The sequence below is a fragment of the Sinocyclocheilus rhinocerous genome, unplaced genomic scaffold (genome assembly GCF_001515625.1).
Source record: "Sinocyclocheilus rhinocerous isolate Xijiao unplaced genomic scaffold, SAMN03320098_v1.1 scaffold148, whole genome shotgun sequence".
Taxonomy (NCBI): Eukaryota; Metazoa; Chordata; class Actinopteri; order Cypriniformes; family Cyprinidae; genus Sinocyclocheilus; species Sinocyclocheilus rhinocerous.
The window spans coordinates 1,212,198-1,230,067 of record NW_015653472.1 but is presented as its reverse complement, the minus strand read 5'-3'; the positions used below and the strand labels follow the sequence as shown (position 1 = coordinate 1,230,067).

The window sequence follows — 17,870 nt, the reverse complement described above, 5'->3', positions numbered from 1 at the left end:
ATAACACCTCAGCCACAATCCTGGATGACTTGGATTCGCACACTGGAGTTGGACCCTATCCAGCCCACAGTCCACTGATACAAATGAGGTAGATTTTTTTTTTTGTACAGTAAATCTAAATCTGTGGAGATCTGTTGCATTTGAGATGATGTCACCACATTGTTCTGTGGAAAGACTATATTTTGTGTTAAACTAGCTTTAGTGGACCAACAGTCTGAGACCACACTGGAAATCTGGGATTCAGAATCTAATTTAATCTAGGAAATAAATGAAAAGCCTTCGAATTTTGAAAACAAAGAAACAATGCAATGAAGAAGACATATTTCAGATGCACAATTTTTAGGTCACTAATCAAGTAAATGAAGTTGATCATGTGAACTACTTTGTACAGACAGTCAGATGTTCTTGCTTCCACTGAAGCTCAAGATTCTGTTTAGATCATCTTAAATCATGATTGAGAAAATGGACATCAGGTTTAACACAAAACTGTGGACTTCATGCAGCTTGTGTGCTGCTGGCATACTAAGAAAGTATGAAATTCATATCAGTTTTTCAATTCAAATTCACTCACATTGTTGTTCATACGAAACTATTACATAAATTAAATGTATTATATTTGTATTTTATAAATATGTTTGTATTATTACTATATAACAAAAGTAAACTTTAAATTTATTTTATTATTATTTTTTAATTAAAACATTGTCACTAGTGGTCTCAGATTTTTGATTCTTCCTGGTTGTTGACTGCGGCTGAATCTTTATTTCGTCTATTGGTACTTTTTGACATTGTAATATTGCTGCCAACAGAATTATGACTGCTTCCTGTTTACTGGGTGACACGGTGAATGTTTAAGGTCACTAAACTTCTATTATATCATTTATATCTGTCCTGCTGGGTTGTAATGCCAAACAATTTTTTCTTGCTTGAACAGATGCTCATGCATGGAGTATAATGTTTTGATTTGCCACTCATCACCTGCATAGACAAATCTCATGATACGCCTGGGATATGGTCCAGTTTATAAAATCCTGGTATAGCAAGCAGAAACACTGTCCTCCAGCCCTGCTAACATATATCAAATCAGATGCAAATATGCCTGTGCTACCGATCGCTTGCAAGCTACTTAATGTTGCATGTATAATAGTGTGATAGATTGCGCTGGATATGAGCCCTGAATATTCTACTGCTGCAGGGAGCAGATATGGTAAGTGTGTGCATACGTGAGCTTCTGTTGATGTGAGGGGCAGGTGACTGCATGTCTGGAACACGCTGTAAAAGAACTGCACATGGATAGAAGGCAGCACAGCCATGAACTCAGTGTCAGAGTTCTTTACTGTGTGTAACAATATAGAAATGTCAGTTTTTTTGCTGGGCTTTGTGCTGGTCAGTTATCCTCATGCATATCTCCTTTTTTGGCAGTTGTTTTTTTGCTGATATAAACAGATTTTTATATATATATTAGTTAACAATGATGGGAAGTTATGAAAATAACATGGCAGTTCATTCTGTAAAATCAATAGTACATCTACATCTGTTTTTAAACAGGAGATCTGTCTACTTGCTTGATTATTTACTCAGCTGTCATAAATCTGGACAATATGATCTTCCATCGAAGTCATGATTAATAGAGTGCTGTAGCATCGTCATTTTGTGTGTCTATTAATGTGCATGTGACTTACTTGTCTGTTTTCTTATAAGGTCATATAGACTGATTGTTCCATACCATGTGTGATACACAATGAATTGTTTGTTTGTCATAGGAATGAAGACATGTGCATTGATGTTGCTCTTTTAGAACTCATAAAACCTAATTAAGTTCCCGGATATGTGTCATTTACATTTTAACTTTGTCCCAGATCGATTTATTAGGAGAATAAAAAAATGACACAAATGATATCATTGTTGATATGCAGTAAAAGAGTAAAGCTATAAAATAATTGTGGATAGCAAAGTCCAGATAATTTGCTCTTAGGAGAGATTGATAAGAAATGTTTGCTTTCATATTGATAGGGTTTAATATTACTTTTAGTATAATTTAACAAATTTGTCTGTTTTCTTATAAGGTCATATAGACTGATTGTTCCATACCATGTGTGGAGCATGTGTTTTGGAGAGTGTTTTCTTTTCTTTCTGAGCGGGAGGGTGTGACATCCTCTTTATGACCTAGCACCTGTCTGATGGAAGGCTTTATGTTCTCCTCTACACTGCTGTGCGGTAATAGCAATTATCCCAGCTGCCCAGAGGAAATTATTAAAAAGCAGAAACCTCGCAGCTTAAACTGGCTTTATAACATCCAAGTTTAGGTCATTTGCCTGGAAACTGTGATCCATTTAACGTGAGTCATGAGTGAATGCCCACATGAGGATGTGGGGTAAACAAAAAAGTATCATGTCACAATAAAATCTCCCTGCCTTATTCATTCTCATCCTGTATAGCCTCAGAAACCATTGTCTGCATTTGCTGCATAACACCATTGGATGTGTAAGAGATATCCTTTTAGTATTAGAGTCATTATATCCCTCAAAAATGGGTTCTTTTTGAATGTAGTGAGATCAGGTGATTTTTATACATGCAGACTACATGGACCTGGTGACCTTTTTGAATTCTCTGTGAAACCATTCCTTCATCTCCATTGACATCTATGACTAAAGACCCATGAAGACATTGAATTTGTAGGATGTGTGTTTGAGCATGGATGGATCCCACAGGATGTGGTTTGATGACGCTGTGCTTTAGTTAACATGTTGGCAGATATGAACATCAGAGAGATAGTGGAGGCGGCCAGACCCTTGGAATGTCTATCGTAACCTGTGGCTTGCCGCTCCTCCATCTCGGCCGTGCCAGTCTATGTGTGTGTTTGTATGACTCATTGCATTCTCATAGTTCTCAGCAGGTCTGGATTGCTCATACTGTATATGCTGGTAGAGATAAGAACAGACTGGAGGGAGCAATAGATGGCACGGCATGTTTGGTAACAATACAACTGATCTAGCATGTGTACAAGGAAAATACACTGTTTTTTACTCTTTAAGGTCAATGTTAAGACGTCATTTTTTGTGTCAGATCAATTAATTGATTAAAAAAATTCATTAAAATTGCAATGAGTACACATCTTCTACGATGAGCATGTTTGTAATTTCTGAATTAAAATTAATCTAGATATTTTTAGGACATAAAGTAAATTAATATCAGGGTGATATAAGTGTCTGGGTTTCATACTGAAGAAAAAAAGGCAAATGGAAAAAAAAGGAAATCTTATTAGGTAGATTACACTTTGAAATACATCCAATTATGAAAGTAACATGGTAGTATTTCTTAGAATTTTTTGTATGTATATGATATTTGATTTTTTTTAAATGATTCTTTATATACAGTATATGTATTATTTTTTTTTAAATATAAAAAAATATAAATACATATATATTTAATATATAAAATATATATTTTTAAAATAATGATTAAGATATACTCATTTGTGTTCAAGGTGTAACCAAAATATGCTTTTTACTTTGTCATAAATGTACATTTTTTATGGTTACACCACATGACATTTTTAGAGACATTTTTACTTTATCGCTCTTTTACGCCATTGACCCACACGCCATGATATATAAATATGGTAATAAATCAGTTCCATGGTTTCCATGGTATTCAGTCACCATGGTGCAACCACGGTACTTTTTGTCACTGTCATGTCAGAAATAGTTATTTGTATCGTTTGACTTTAGTGTAATGCATGCAATTTCTGAGACCGATTTTCAGTTCATTTTATCCCATAAAGCAAACTCTTAACTCCTCCCTGTCCCTCCCATGGTCTGTCCTGTGTAAGGAGCACCTGCCCCATCACCTGTCAGTTGGAGGCAACAGGCTGATTCTGTATCTGCTCCTACATGTACCAGAGATGCAGTCTGGGGAAAAGGACGCCATGCCACATCCAATAATACTCCGTTCTAGCTCTTCGCATGCAAAAACGTTCTCTCCTCACTTACCTTCATTTAGCTTGCCGCATTCAGGTCAACAGGGCCACTCGGGGTGGAATGGGTATCTAAAGCCCCTTCACTCAACTCTGTTAGTCTGCCTGGCCTTAAAGGGCGTGTAAGGGCTAAAAAAACAGCAGAGCTCACCTGCGGAATGAACAGATGGTGACGGAAGAGGTTTGGGGAGCAATAAGAACAGACCTTGTTTGTGTGACTGCACGCTATTAGTGCCTCCCCCAATAGTCAGCACAGATAGGATGCAGACACACAAATGAGGCCTGTTCTTGTTGCGTGAGCTCAGACAGACAAGACTCTTGTTTGTACTCGGGTACAGCTTACTGGGCAATTTAAGTGGAATGACAGAAGCGCAGTTATTTGGGGAATGTGGAAAGTGTCAGAGATCTTTGTTGGGTTTGGGGGTCGACCATGATAATGAACTTGCTTTTCTTTGGCTAACAAAAGGCTTAATGGTTAACCATTTATATTGTGTCCTCATTTTGCTTTTACAAACGGCCATTGAATTTCAAGACTATACTATAAAAGAAACAGGTTATGATTGTTGGAAGGCTCTATCACTTTTTATTTGTCATTTGAAGGAACTTTTTATGGTTTAAAAACATAGGAACATTTTCCTATAAAAAGCTAATAAGTTAGTTCTTAATGACAGGAGGTGCGGATATCTTGACATATTTTTGTGTACGTTTGCACAAATGTATGTCAGTGCAGGAGTGGATGAGTTTTGTTTTTTGCATGGTGCACATATTTGTGTTTGTCTATGAAAAGCGATCCTGAAAAAGCCAAGCCCTACAGGTATGTGTAAAAGGCTTTTTTTTTGGCTCTGCTCTGGACACACCTGTTTAGCTACGCAGCCTTCAGGCTTTTCAGGCGCTCGGCTGGCTTGGCCCTAATGTGAATAAAACAATTTGTGTGAGTTTTATTACATGGATTGACCTGAATGCAGTCTCTCAGAGAAAATCTTAAGAAATACCAGCAATGCAGGTATTATGTGGCGATTTCCCATGATTTTTAAAAAAGTTTAAAACATATTGAAATAAAATTTAGTATAGCACTCACTGTTTTTGTTTTTAGTTCATTTAATGAACCATTATTTTACCTTCTTTATTTTGCAAAATATTCATGCATTAACTATAATTTATTCTTAGTATTTTTTTTTTTTTTTGCATTTTAATAAATAAAAAATTAACTTTAGACTATTTATACTGCACCACTTGTGCATTAAAATTGTTATATCTGCATGTTAAAATGTCACAAACACTAACTTTGGTCTGCTGCATGGCCAGTCTCAAGGTGTATGCAGTATAGCGATCACATTTCAAAACAAGCTGTTCTGAGTGACTAGTCTTTACCTGTCCATAATAAAGCAGAGGGAGGGGGAGCATTTGCCTGGCTCAGTTCACCTCCTGAGCAGTGAGTGAAAGAAAACAGGAAGTTGAGTGTGAATGAGTGTGACGTAAATGGAGTGGTGAAAATAGGTCATCTTTTCAATGTGACAAATTTAACGGTATGTTAAAGAACTGATTGAGCTGTATAAATCTTACAAACATCAACAGGGCTAGTGAGTGTCATGTCAATTTTAATTGTAAATCATGATACCGTGACCTGACAAAGAGATGTTTGCAACCCATTTTACTTTCATAATCTGATGTATTTCCAAGTGTAAACTGTAGGGGCGGGACTTGATTTTATCTATTGGGAATTGATTGGATCTCCAAAATAAGCGTTACGCAGCCGAATCGAGACAGACCTAATGTGAGTTAGCTAAAACAATGCCTAAATACTTATTTTGCTATTGTTTAACATCCAGTAAGTAACGTGGACGGACAAGCAAAATAATTTCAGAAGAAAAGCAAGTTATTATGTTCTGATTTAAAGATTAAGAAGACAAACTATTTTGTCTTTGTAATAACATGCACTAAGGAATCGCTCACAATAACACAAAGAACATGCATTCATTTGGGGCAGTTTGATTTTACTTGATTTTAAGCAATTTGCTTTGATTTTCTCTCTTAGAAATACTTTTTAAAAAAATTTTTCCTTGTTGATGCTTTTTGGGTTATTTGTTGATTTGTAGATCAATAAATTAATGTAAAGTCCCTGTTGCAACTTGTTTTCTATTAAATGAACATTAACAAGTAATGCTTGCAATAAAAAACATAAGTGTCTACAATTAAACCTTCAAAGAGATTTGAAAGCGCTTAAATTTAAGTGAGAGACTAAGCAAGTGCCTAACCAAACCTAGGCGGGACTTTAATGTGAAGCAGTGCGGTACCTTCTTAAATATCCTACAGATGGATTATTCAATCAGAACAATGTTAAATGTAAAAAAACGTAAAATCAATGTAATAATTGTTTCCACACTCAGCGCTTGTGCTTGTGTGCCTAACGCTCCTGTATTTGACTGGGTGTGTCTAGTATGGGAGGTGTTAATGTTGAAAGAAGGTGAGTGCACAGATGTCCTAAAGATGTGGTAACATTTTTCTCTAAGATGAGACTGTGGGGTTCAAGGTGGTCTAAAGAAGCTCAGCTTGTTATAATAATACCTTAAACCAGGTATTGTTACACCTATGGGCTTCTCTCTCTGTTGTGTTTGGAGTTGAGAGGGTTGAGGGCAACGTCAATGCTTTGTGAATGTGAAAAGGGATTTCGGTGTCTGTCTTGATGGAGTAGGTGGAGGAAGGCCTCAGGCACTTTGAGGGATCAGACCCCACACCAAACATAAACAAAGAAGTGTTCTTCACCTCCAGATGTCCTCACTCACCCCATCAGAATTTAAATGCTCCTATATATACGTAATCTGCAATGATATGATAATCTCTACAATTTTTTTTCTAGAAAAATACTTTTACAAATTAGGTGTCCATTATAAAGTAATCCATGACGTTATTTAAAGAAAAGTGAACAGTCAAATTAGTCTTAGGGCAGCAAACAGTTGCTTAAAATTAGGTTCACAGTCTGTATAGCTTTAAAAGTTAAGTATTAACCTTTTACAATAAAAGTGCTGTATATTTTAAGGCCACGTCATGCCAGGAAACTATTAAAGGTATAGTTCAGTTAAAAATGAAAATTCTGTCATCATTTACTTATATTGTACTAAATCTGTATTCTGTTTTTTTTCCCATGGAGACTTTTTGAATAACTGCTACACAGTTCTTTTCCATACTTTTCCAAACTACAATCCATCATCAAAACATTCAGGTTTGGAACGACCAAACTGTTGATCAAAATAATCAAAACCTGAATGTTTTCAAGTAATGAGTATATAAAGCCAGAATATAATTTTTTCAGTGAACTATCTCTTTAATATTTGACTAATTATGTCTGTCTTTTGTTTTGTTAGCCCCTGCATATTGCCATCAAGTTGCAACAGCTGAAAATGAGCTGAAGTGTGAGTGTGAAAGGCAGATGCCATGATGCACCCTGAATCTTAGCTCTCTGTCACAGACCAATTAGACCAGCGGTGTCAGCCTGCTTCAGAGCAATGTAACATACAAACATAAGCCTATGACACCACACTGTTAGACCCTGTGCTCAAACAAGCAAAAAATTCTAGAAATTAAGAGGGGAAAGGCTATTTGTGGTCTTTTTGGTGCTTTCACTGTGACTAAAAATTGTGTATAGTTATTTCTATCATGACATCTCTGCAGATTTTAGCATGGTAATGGATATGACAATGTTAGTGTATTTGCGTAATTAGTCTTGTTGGAATAGATCTGCTACGCTGCTGAATTGCTTTTGCTGTTGGTCGTTGCTGTTGTTGTAGATTATTGCTGCTGCTGCAAAGCAAGTACAGGAACTTGCTGCTGCCAACGTACGATACGGTGCTGTGAGTATTTAAGACATACTGCTACCACACAAATAGCATATAAAATAACCCGTAACAGATCTATACAGGTGGAGCTGGGGAAGGTGGAGGGTTCCCTCTAGTGCAGCGGTTCTCAATTCCAGTCCTCGCGTACCCCTGCTCTGCACATTTTGTATGTTTCTCTTATTGCTTCAGACATTTGTTATATTTGACTGTAAGTGCCCTGCGAAGTGGACATTACCGGATATTCCGCCATGATTCCAGTTTGAAGGGAGCGTATACAGTATGTTCCATACAAAGGGCATTTAAGTGTGCGAGACGTGAATTTAAATTGTATTTATTTACAGAGGTATATTATGTCCCAATTCACGCTTCTCTAGTAAGTTTCGTATGTGTGTGAAGACGCTGCAGGCAGCGGCGCAGCGCAAATCTGTAAATTTATATTCCGAAGTGAAGTAAACTTCAATGGATTTCCCCTGCGCAGGGAGTAGGGAGCAATGGACACTGTGTAGGGACCATGTCAATCGGAACACAGTTCATGCACGGAGCTCACTTCTAACGAGATGATGATCTGAATCAGGTGTGTTAACAAAGAGAGACATGCAAAACGTGCAGAGCGGGGGTACGCGAGGACTGGAATTGAGAACCGCTGCTCTAGTGGATGCGAACCAGCCATTTAATTGTAAAGCAGCAAGCTTATTGGCTGTGTATGCAACATGAACCAATCAGCTTCTGCCAAGTAGTTTAAGGCTGTGAATATCATCAGTTTGCATTAACGACCCATCTGCCTGCGCCATCTAGAGTTTCATGACAGAACCTGGCATTTATAAAAATGTATTTTACACTAGGACTTAATGTGACTTAGTGACAGCTATACGCTATAAAAAAAAGATATTTTGCTTAATTTCAAATACAAAATTTGCCCTCATTGTTATTGTTGACATTGCTGAATGTTTTAGTTATATTTGTGGATTCATGTGGTTCCTAACAGCCTCCATTGGCTTTTGCAGCATTGTTTTCTTTAATCATATACTGTAGCTACAATGAAGATGGTAGTTTTCTATTCATTTACTTTGTTGACGTCCTGACTTACAGGAACCCTCCAAAATTACAGGGAGAATGTATACAACAAAGACCAAAACATAAGGAAATAATATGTTGAGAACATGGAAAATTACATGGTGGATTTGACTAAATATTGTAAAATGGGTAAGACATCAAACTGAATGTATGGAATAGCTGTATTGTAATGGGCTGTAATGCAGTGTATTATTGAATTTATGTTATAGTAATAGCTATGCACAGCATTCACAAAATTACTCCTACTATTTGTACAGTACATTTAATTTGTGTAAAGAGTGTTACATTTATATTTTTCCACAGTTCCCAAGTTTTGCATGCATGATTTGACATACTTCTAAGTGACATAGGATATTTAGCAAGAAAGACCATATGGCAAATGTGAGTTTGTTAAAGCATTGCCTTAATATCTCTTTGGTTTTTGGCTTACATTATCTAATAGCCCACACAATCATTACATGAGCAGAAAAGAAAAGTCATTTCAGAGGAAGAAATAAAGTAATTATATTATGATTATAGATTACAAAGACATTAAACGAAGAATAACAACTGACCAATTGACTTTTATTTATGTGTGCATGTAAAGAATCCAGATTCATTCCTTAAATCTGACATCTCCTTTGCACCTAACAGCATTCTCTGGAGAAATAAAGGGACCTTTGTTTAGAGTAGGGAACAGGTAACCATTTGTGCAGTGTGTTTGTTGTACAGATGTGGGTATAGTTTTTATCAGTAGAGGGTCAGATTGTGTTTTTGCTTGTGGATCATATTGAATCGTGCAGTTGGATTTAGCTGTGTGTACATTCAGCTTTAAAAGAGAAACTGAGATGGGGGAGACTCAGGTTCTTTTGTGTCCTCTCAAAAAAAAGAAAGAAATAGAAGTACAGATGTTGTTTGAGGGTTTAAAGATTAGCAATAGATAGTTTCAAAACTATCACATTAAACAATGATTTATTTAGTTTTACATTATATTTGTTGGTTGATAACATACATACACCTAAATTGCATGTTAGGTAGAGTTTAAGGCACCTAGGGGCAGCCCAACTAGCATCCTTTGGTGCATTTCACCTCCAAGTTTAGAAAACATCTTTCTTCATTTCATGGGTCAGTGAATAAGGCAGATGTGGGTCATCAGCACTGACAGTTTGCTGAGCCTTCATTGCTTTATTAGCCCAGGAAATGTCATAGCTCAAGCTATCTCAGGCTTGCCTGTCCCTCAGGGCAAGACACTGAATACTAATAAGCGTTGCTTCTCCCATGACCTAGATTTGTTTGGGTAAATAGAGAGCTGTTTGGAAACATGGGAAATATGTATGAAAAAACTCTTCCAAGATGACCTTCTCAGTCAGGGTCCTTTTCGTGAAGCATTCCATCTCAGGTATAAGCTGCTAGCAAGACTAGACACTTGCCCATTATCATAGTTGGAGAGAATGGAGTGTCCTCGTATGACTGCCTTGATATCTTCATACAGAAGCTGCATTACAGAAGCAGTTTTGAGTAAGGAATCCAGCTGTAAATGATGTAGACAAGTATAGAGGATTAGGGCTGCATGCTGCGCTCTTTAATTAGAACAGGAAGATGCAGCAGCAGCAACTGAGCCAAGTCTGCCACAGGAGGAAGAGCAGAGCCTGTTCAGAGAGACTTAACTTTACCCAGTGGAACACCAAATCCACTAAGAACTGCAGAGAGGAGCCAAGCTTTACTGTGCATAAATCTGTGCTGGCACAACAAAAACATTGGCCAGAGGGATCTACTCCACTGTGCTCAAATTTGGAGATGCGGCGTCTGTCAAGACAATAGTTATGTGGGTGATAGTTATGCAAGTTATAATATCTTACATTTGTTTCTGTCTGTTTTTCTTTCCTAATTTCTGTGCAGTACCCATGTGCCTCCTGAGCCATGCTCCCCGGCTATGGATTCTCTCCTCTCCTTGATTTCCAGCCTCACCTCCAAGCGTTCCATTGCAGAGGCGAGAGCTCTGACATGTGGTTCCCAGGCTCAGTTGAGACCCAGGCTCTGAGCGACTCTAGGGAAGGCAGGCCTCTCCTGCGACAGCATCAACACATTGCTGTGTGTCAGCAAGAGACGTTGGCTTTCATTGACCTTCAACAGCCAAGCGTTAATGGTTTCCAATCACACACACTGGAAAATTGTAGTTCCTCTCTTTGCTCCAAGCCTGTCAGATGCAATGGAAATGGTCCATCTGATTTTGTCGAGAATGGGAGTACAGACACAACACTGGACAATTATTTGACCCAGGATACCAATAACGTGGAAGGGGTTCTGGATCAGATGTGGACACCCATTACTGTTTTACCTGAAACAGTTTATAAAAAACCTGAACCAGGAGTTAAGGGTCTCAGTTCTCGAGACTTGTTTCTGCCTCTATCCCATACATATGAACCTGAGAACAGGAACTCTTTGGAGCCTCAGCAGCTAAGCTCCCCCCCTTCCCCCTTAGATTTCCAGAGTCTGGACCCATTTCGCCTTCAAAGACGCACCTCTTTGGGATCCATAAAGGAGAAGTCCATAAGTAAGTGCCTCTTTCACTTAAGTCTTGACACATTGTTCCTACATTCCTGCTTTAAACAACAAATAGTTTGTCACAGTGCAGGGTTACTTTCACCACTCTTTAAACTGTGCAAGAGCTTTCTGATTAGTGCTTAGTGCAATCCTTAATAGCATGCTAAGTTTCTTTCAGATGTTTTAACACACTGTGACACAGTGGTGCCCAAGCCTGTCCCTGGAGGCTCCTAAACACAGTACACATTTTGGATGTGGGAATCTCTACTAACCGGTTGATGAGTTGAATCAAGTGTGTATGATAAGGGAGATGTCCAAAATCTGTGCTGCTGACAGGCCTCCAGCAACACGGCTAAAGCTTGTACTACTGTGCTAAAGTGATTGTGTCTGTTAAAACTAGAGATGAATGTACAAGTGGATAGTTCCACTCAATATGCCTTGTCGTTAATAGGGCGCAAGATGAGGGTGTACTCTCCAGACACTCTGAGTGATGGGTCTCTCAGCAGCCCAGGTGTGGAGTGTGATTACCTGCTTCCAACATCCTTCGAATCGTTTGTTGAAGGAGGCCTTGGCATGGTGGGTTCTACCATACCCACATCCCATAGTTCCAGCTCTCTCCCAGGGGTAGATGAGGACCTCTCTCTTCTTACCATACCAACGCCTCCAAAACCTTTCTTAGACCCCCCTCAGGAGGATGCCAGATCGGAGGGGGGCGTAAATGATGAGGACTGTGGTTCTCTGGAAGGCCCTGCCCTTAACAGTGGGACCTCACTGCCTCTGTCCCGTTCTCGCTCAGCAGACGAGCGCCGGCGCTTCTCTGCCTCTGAGCTCATCTCTCGTCTACAACTCTCCCAGAGGAAAAACTCTTTTACCCTTAAGCTGGGCAAGTCTCTTTCTGCTCGTGTGGCCTCCCGGGACCGCCACCTGTCTGGAAACCTCAGCTCAGACTGTAAGTGACTCATCAGGACTGATTTGGCTAATGAAAGACTTTATTGTGAAAGTCTTGTGCTGTGATGTCATGATCACACTTCAGTGTTATATTTTCAGCTCTATTCCTTTTGTATACCTTCTCCCTCCCTTGTCTGTTTGTAGACAAACCCAACTCCAGACATCGCTTCTCAGGGGGATCAGGTGACAGTGCACCACATAGTCCAGTGGGGTCTGCACCACCTCTGCCCTCTGCTGACTGTAATCTGCCACAGCAAAGGAAGAGTTCCAAGCAACGGTGGCTCTAAAACTCAGCTAGAGAACAAAAGTAATGAGTAGAATATAATACATTCTGTTTTAACATTTAACATTTGTACTGTTTTTTCACAGTATGAGAAAGGTTTCCATTGATGAGGATGGAGACAGTCCTCCCAGTAGCTCTAAACGCCTATCACGCTTCTTGCCGAACTGTAAGTCCAATAAACAACAAATCTGGAATTTTATATATATATATATAGTATTATTTACCAGTTTTCTCTTCCTCTCTCTCTCAGTGATTTTGTATCAGGAATACAGTGACGTTGCTATTAACAGAGAGATACAGAGGCAGCAGGGGGCGGAGCCAGGAACCGATGAAGAAAGAGACTCTGTGTCCTCTTGCAACCTGTCCCCATCCAGTTCATTCCGCTCATCTCGAGGCTCCGCCTTTTCCCTTTGGCAGGATATTCCTGATGTTCGGTCCAGTGGACAACTTGACAACTTCAGCAATGAAGAGCGTAAACTGCAGGAGGTGACTCCAACATTCTGAAAGTCTGTTTTTTTCGTTTTGTTTTGTTTTGTTTTTTTTATCAACCAGCACATTTTGCTGAGAAAGAAACAATTCATTTTATCTTGACTTGTTTTCTCATTTTAGGCCAAGTTTGAGTTGGTGACGTCGGAGGCCTCATACATACGCAGTTTGTCTATTGTAGTTGACCATTTTATGATGTCTCCTGAGCTGTGTGAGTGTCTTGGGACACAGGAGAGGCAGTGGCTTTTCTCTAAACTGCCTGATGTGAAAGAAGTCAGTGAAAGGTGAATAATGAAAATTTTTGCTGTTTTTGAAAGAGTTAGCCTTCATCAGAGACGTAAACTATCCCTGTTTTTTTTCTCTCTCCAATTCAATTCTCCTCATGTCCACAGATTTCTTCAAGATTTGGAGCATAGGTTAGAAGGGGACATTCTGCGTTTTGATGTGTGTGACATTGTCCTTGACCACTGTCCTGCACTGCGGCGGGTTTATCTGCCTTATGTCACCAATCAAGCCTATCAGGAACAGACCTATCAGCGGCTACTGTAAACAGTCTTTTACTATAAAACAGTTATCTAACAAGCATAACAATGTGTGTGTTGTATATTGCATTATTGCCATTAAAGAAGTTTATTCGTTTGCTTTATTGTGTTCTGTTAGGCAAGAGAATCCCCGTTTCCCTGGAATCCTTGCCCGCCTGGAAGAGGACCCAGTATGCCAGAGGCTGCCTCTTACATCATTCCTTATCCTTCCTTTTCAAAGGATCACACGCCTCAAAATGCTAGTGGAGGTATTCCACCATGCTCTTCTAAAAGTGACAGTGATAGAGGGCACAGATTCCATTTTTTCTATTTTCTGAAGCTATCTTAAAAGTTGAAAATTATCATCAAGCTTTAGAACAAGGCTTACAAAATTAAATTAAATTATCTTGTGGTAATGAATTGTGTCCATTATAGAATATCCTAAAGAGAACAACGCCTGGATCACGAGATGAGGACACTGCCACCAAAGCACTTAATGAGCTTAAAAAGGTGAGTAAAGTAAGAGAGGACCAGGTTTTAGAAGAATATGAAAATTAAAACTAAATCTGCTCTGTTTCACTAGATTATAAGGGAATGTAACTCCAGTGTGCAGTCCATGAAGAGGATGGAAGAACTAATTCATCTAAACAAGAAAATTCACTTTGAGGGCAAGGTATAACATTGGGCATTCATTTTAATGTTTAATTAGATATGTATTGTATATCATGCAGGGGCATCTGAAACCAATTTTATTTGTATTATTACTGAGGTGCCAGTGGCAGCCCTGGCTCATTTTGTGCCATTCACAAATTTTTTTTTGGACTACTTTGTTCTTTCCAAAAGTAAAGTTTTATTAACTGAAAGTTGCATTTAAATTTTATCAAAGACTTTACTTACAATAATGATCAAGTATACAGTACAAAATAAATAATTGGTTTTGGAAGTTGCGTTCAATCAGTTTGATTGAGCATGACACTTCTGGCATCATGTTTTCATATTACTGGCTTGTCAGTTTGTGTTTTTTTTGTTTCATTTTAGATTTTTCCTCTCATCTCTCAGTCTCGCTGGCTGGTCAAACATGGTGAACTGCTAGAAGTGGACACACAGAACTTGAATATTTCTGGGTCTAAGTTTAAACTTACCACTCGGCCTGTGTACCTTCACCTGTTTAATGACTGTCTTCTGTTGTCCAGAAGGAAGGAGTAAGTCTAATGGGAAAGAGAGGCAAAAAGAAAAAGAGAAAACAAGCAAATGTGTCCTTTAATGTCCAGTGTAATATCTGGATTCTGAAACAAACCCAGTTGAAAACCTTGTGTAAATGATAATAAGTCTGCTACAAAACCTGTCCCTTCTCTACAGCACGTGGAAGTTTATGGTGTTTGTACATGCAAAGATTGAAGACCTCAAGGTGAAAGATCTAAGCCAGAAACTTCAGGGAATCTCAGGCTTCATCTTCTATCTGCAGTTATGTGAGGGACAACAGCTAAAACACCAGATCCTGCTCAAGTCACCCACAGAGTGAGGACATTCGCATCATTCGAAAATATTAACATCCAAAATGAAAATAATTTTCCTTGAAAATAACAAGCCACACATTAACATATTGAAAATATGTCCTCACAGGATGCATAAAACTAAGTTTAAAACGAAGTCAAGAACATTCTGTTTTATATGTAGGAGCAGCAAACAGAGGTGGATAACAGCTATGTTTCCCGCCGATCCAAAGACAGCTATTGAGCAGACCAATGAAAATGATGGTATGTAAATTCTTTGTCTCACTCTTGTCATGCATTTCAGATTTAACTACATTTCAAACTCAAAGCTGCTATTTAAATGGTATGTAAAAAGTGAATTGTGGCTGGTAGCATTAGGTGGATAATCGCCAGTGTGTACCAGATAGTCCAGATACTTTATGATGAAAGTCAAAAGTTTGGCTATGTTAAACTAAGCAGTTTGGACTGTTCTGCCTGACATACAAAGTCATCAGTTATTTCACTGACATAACATTGAAAACATAGTGGAATACACAGTTCTGCTCAAGACTATTCTGTTTACTTGTGAACTAAGTGCCTCAAATAAAACTCTAAAAGGAATAGTTCACCCAAAACTGGAAATTGTCTCATTACTTATTCACTCTCGTGTCTTTCCAAACCTCTGTAGCATCTGGACCAATCAGACACACAATTTGTTTTAGTTATGTTTAACAAATACTCTGTAACACCCCTCAGTCAACAAACCAACTATGAGGGTCTATGGACCCTTCCCCCGAAATGCATCTAACACCTCAGAAAGGCAGAACAGGCCTCTGGTTCCATGGCAACCAATGCTGATATCACCGGTTTTATTGCCCAAAGGAATGCGGGCAGAGAAACTCACAATTCATTTACCCTTAGGAAAGACACACATATGCAAAATACCATGCTCTAAGACAAAGAGTCGTAAATTTTCCCTCCAAAAGTGAAAGCCACCATTGGCTCTGTGACCTCCCGGAGGTGTGAGCTCTATAGGAGATAAAGCTCTCACATCAGTGACCCGCCTCAGTCAGTCTGCGGTTCTGTTCGATTCTGAGAACATGAGGATGTGAGCTAGAACGCTTCTGCAACCCTTAAGTCTGCACCAGGCTTCGGCCTTGACTTTACATTCACCAAAGATCCTAGGATCTCAGCTGATGTCTCTCTTAGCTCTTTTTCACTTTCCACTGGGAAGAAACTCCCAATCACCATCGAGTCAGAACATCTTTGGAGTTCATCACTCTTCAAACCCGGAAGAAGGTGATCGCGACTCCTACACCACCGAACCTCCAAACCATCAAGACTTTCATCCGAGACTGCATCCGTACGCTCGTTCCAGGCCAAGGCAATGCAAGTATCGTACATTTAACTAAACGAAACAGAGGTTTAGTATAAGCTGTAGACCCCGTTCTAAAACGGCGCTGATGGTTTCACTCAGGTGGTTAACTGACTCTTTTCATAGCTTCATTCTCTGGTTTTTCCTGATGGTTTCATCCATCACACCTCATTTGCCCTTTCCCATGTACGAGTGATTGTTTGTTTGTTTGTTTGTTTGACTAGTTTGTGTTAGTGTTTAGTTAATAAAACGCTTGTGCACAAATTACATGAGTTTCTGATTCTGCCCTGCAAATTAATGTCCCTTTACGATTTTGATCCTTACTACATGCTCTAGTGCATTAATACTATATGAAAGTATCTTCTGTGGCCACGGAAATATCCTTCCCTAGAGTTGAAATGAACTTTTCGCTGGATGAACAGATTGGTTGATGGCAATTTAATTCTGCTACAGTTACTACAGGCAGCTGATATCAATAATTGTAATTAATCATAATTAACTGTAATTATTTATATACATTTCCCTTTTGAGCTCATTTGAAACACCTCTATGACCATATTTCTTCTGTTGAACAAAAACATATTTTGAAGCGTCTTTAGATGGAACATACCATTTAAAAAAAAAGTTAATTTTGTGTTCCACAGCATAGCATGCAGGTTTAAACAACAAAAGATTGCTCATCAGTTCTCATTATTACCCCTAACGTTTTGTGTACAGTCTGCCTTGTGATGCTAAGACTTATGTTTTCATAGAAAATCTTCAAATTTAATGTCTGCATTTGTCTTTACAGATCTATCTCAAGTCCAGTGCATAAAGAGCTACCAGTCTCAGGAGCATGATGAGTTAACGCTGGAGAAGGCAGACATCCTTCAAGCTGTAACAATTACAAGTGATGGTAAGGAAAATCATTTCCTTTCCTCTGGCTACACTCCATTTTTCCCTTTGAAGAAGAGAAGCTGGAGGACTGCAAAGTAGAGATAAATGACCATTTATGTTTTCAATTCTCAGGGTGGGTAGAGGGGATCCGGTTGTCGGATGGAGAGAGGGGCTGGTTCCCCAAAACGTACGTGGAGGAGATCACAAGCCGCAGTGCTCGTTTGCGAAACCTCCGTGAAAACATTCGCATTAAATGTGTCTCACAAAAATTAGAGGGAGAGACTCTCTGAGACCTTGAAGTATGGGACATTGTTTTACCTAAAGCTAGTTGTATCATCTGGTTTACCAAACCAGAGAAAATTTGTGAGTCACTGCAAATTTGTGTGAATATTTCAGATTTCCATGGCTAACATTTTAGCTTTAGTAAGGTATGCTATAAAAATCAAAAATTTATTGCAGATAGGATGAATAAAACTATGCATCGCATCTATGGAGGATTAGAA

General features: G+C 38.8%; 1 protein-coding gene across 1 annotated transcript; it reads left to right on the top strand.

Annotated features, from left to right (window-relative positions):
• Positions 1 to 6: 6 nt before the first annotated feature.
• On the top strand, positions 7 to 17,870 carry LOC107716118 (rho guanine nucleotide exchange factor 19-like). The gene is made up of 16 exons (XM_016522452.1): positions 7 to 88; positions 10,762 to 11,416; positions 11,858 to 12,355; positions 12,499 to 12,631; positions 12,724 to 12,803; positions 12,888 to 13,123; positions 13,247 to 13,407; positions 13,516 to 13,668; positions 13,784 to 13,913; positions 14,080 to 14,154; positions 14,228 to 14,317; positions 14,683 to 14,846; positions 15,004 to 15,162; positions 15,322 to 15,401; positions 17,282 to 17,386; positions 17,500 to 17,870. Exons 2-16 carry the CDS (start codon positions 10,783 to 10,785, stop codon positions 17,655 to 17,657), a joined length of 2,856 nt encoding a protein of 951 aa, XP_016377938.1. The 5' UTR covers positions 7 to 88; positions 10,762 to 10,782; the 3' UTR covers positions 17,658 to 17,870.

Excerpts from the sequence above, each read along its gene's own strand:
- LOC107716118 (XM_016522452.1), top strand. The coding sequence starts at position 10,783 with ATGCTCCCCGGCTATGGATTCTCTCCTCTCCTTGATTTCCAGCCTCAC. Across the intron at positions 14,155-14,227 it reads CACTTAATGAGCTTAAAAAG|ATTATAAGGGAATGTAACTC; the intron begins GTGAGTAAAGTA and ends CTGTTTCACTAG. Across the intron at positions 14,318-14,682 it reads AAATTCACTTTGAGGGCAAG|ATTTTTCCTCTCATCTCTCA; the intron begins GTATAACATTGG and ends GTTTCATTTTAG.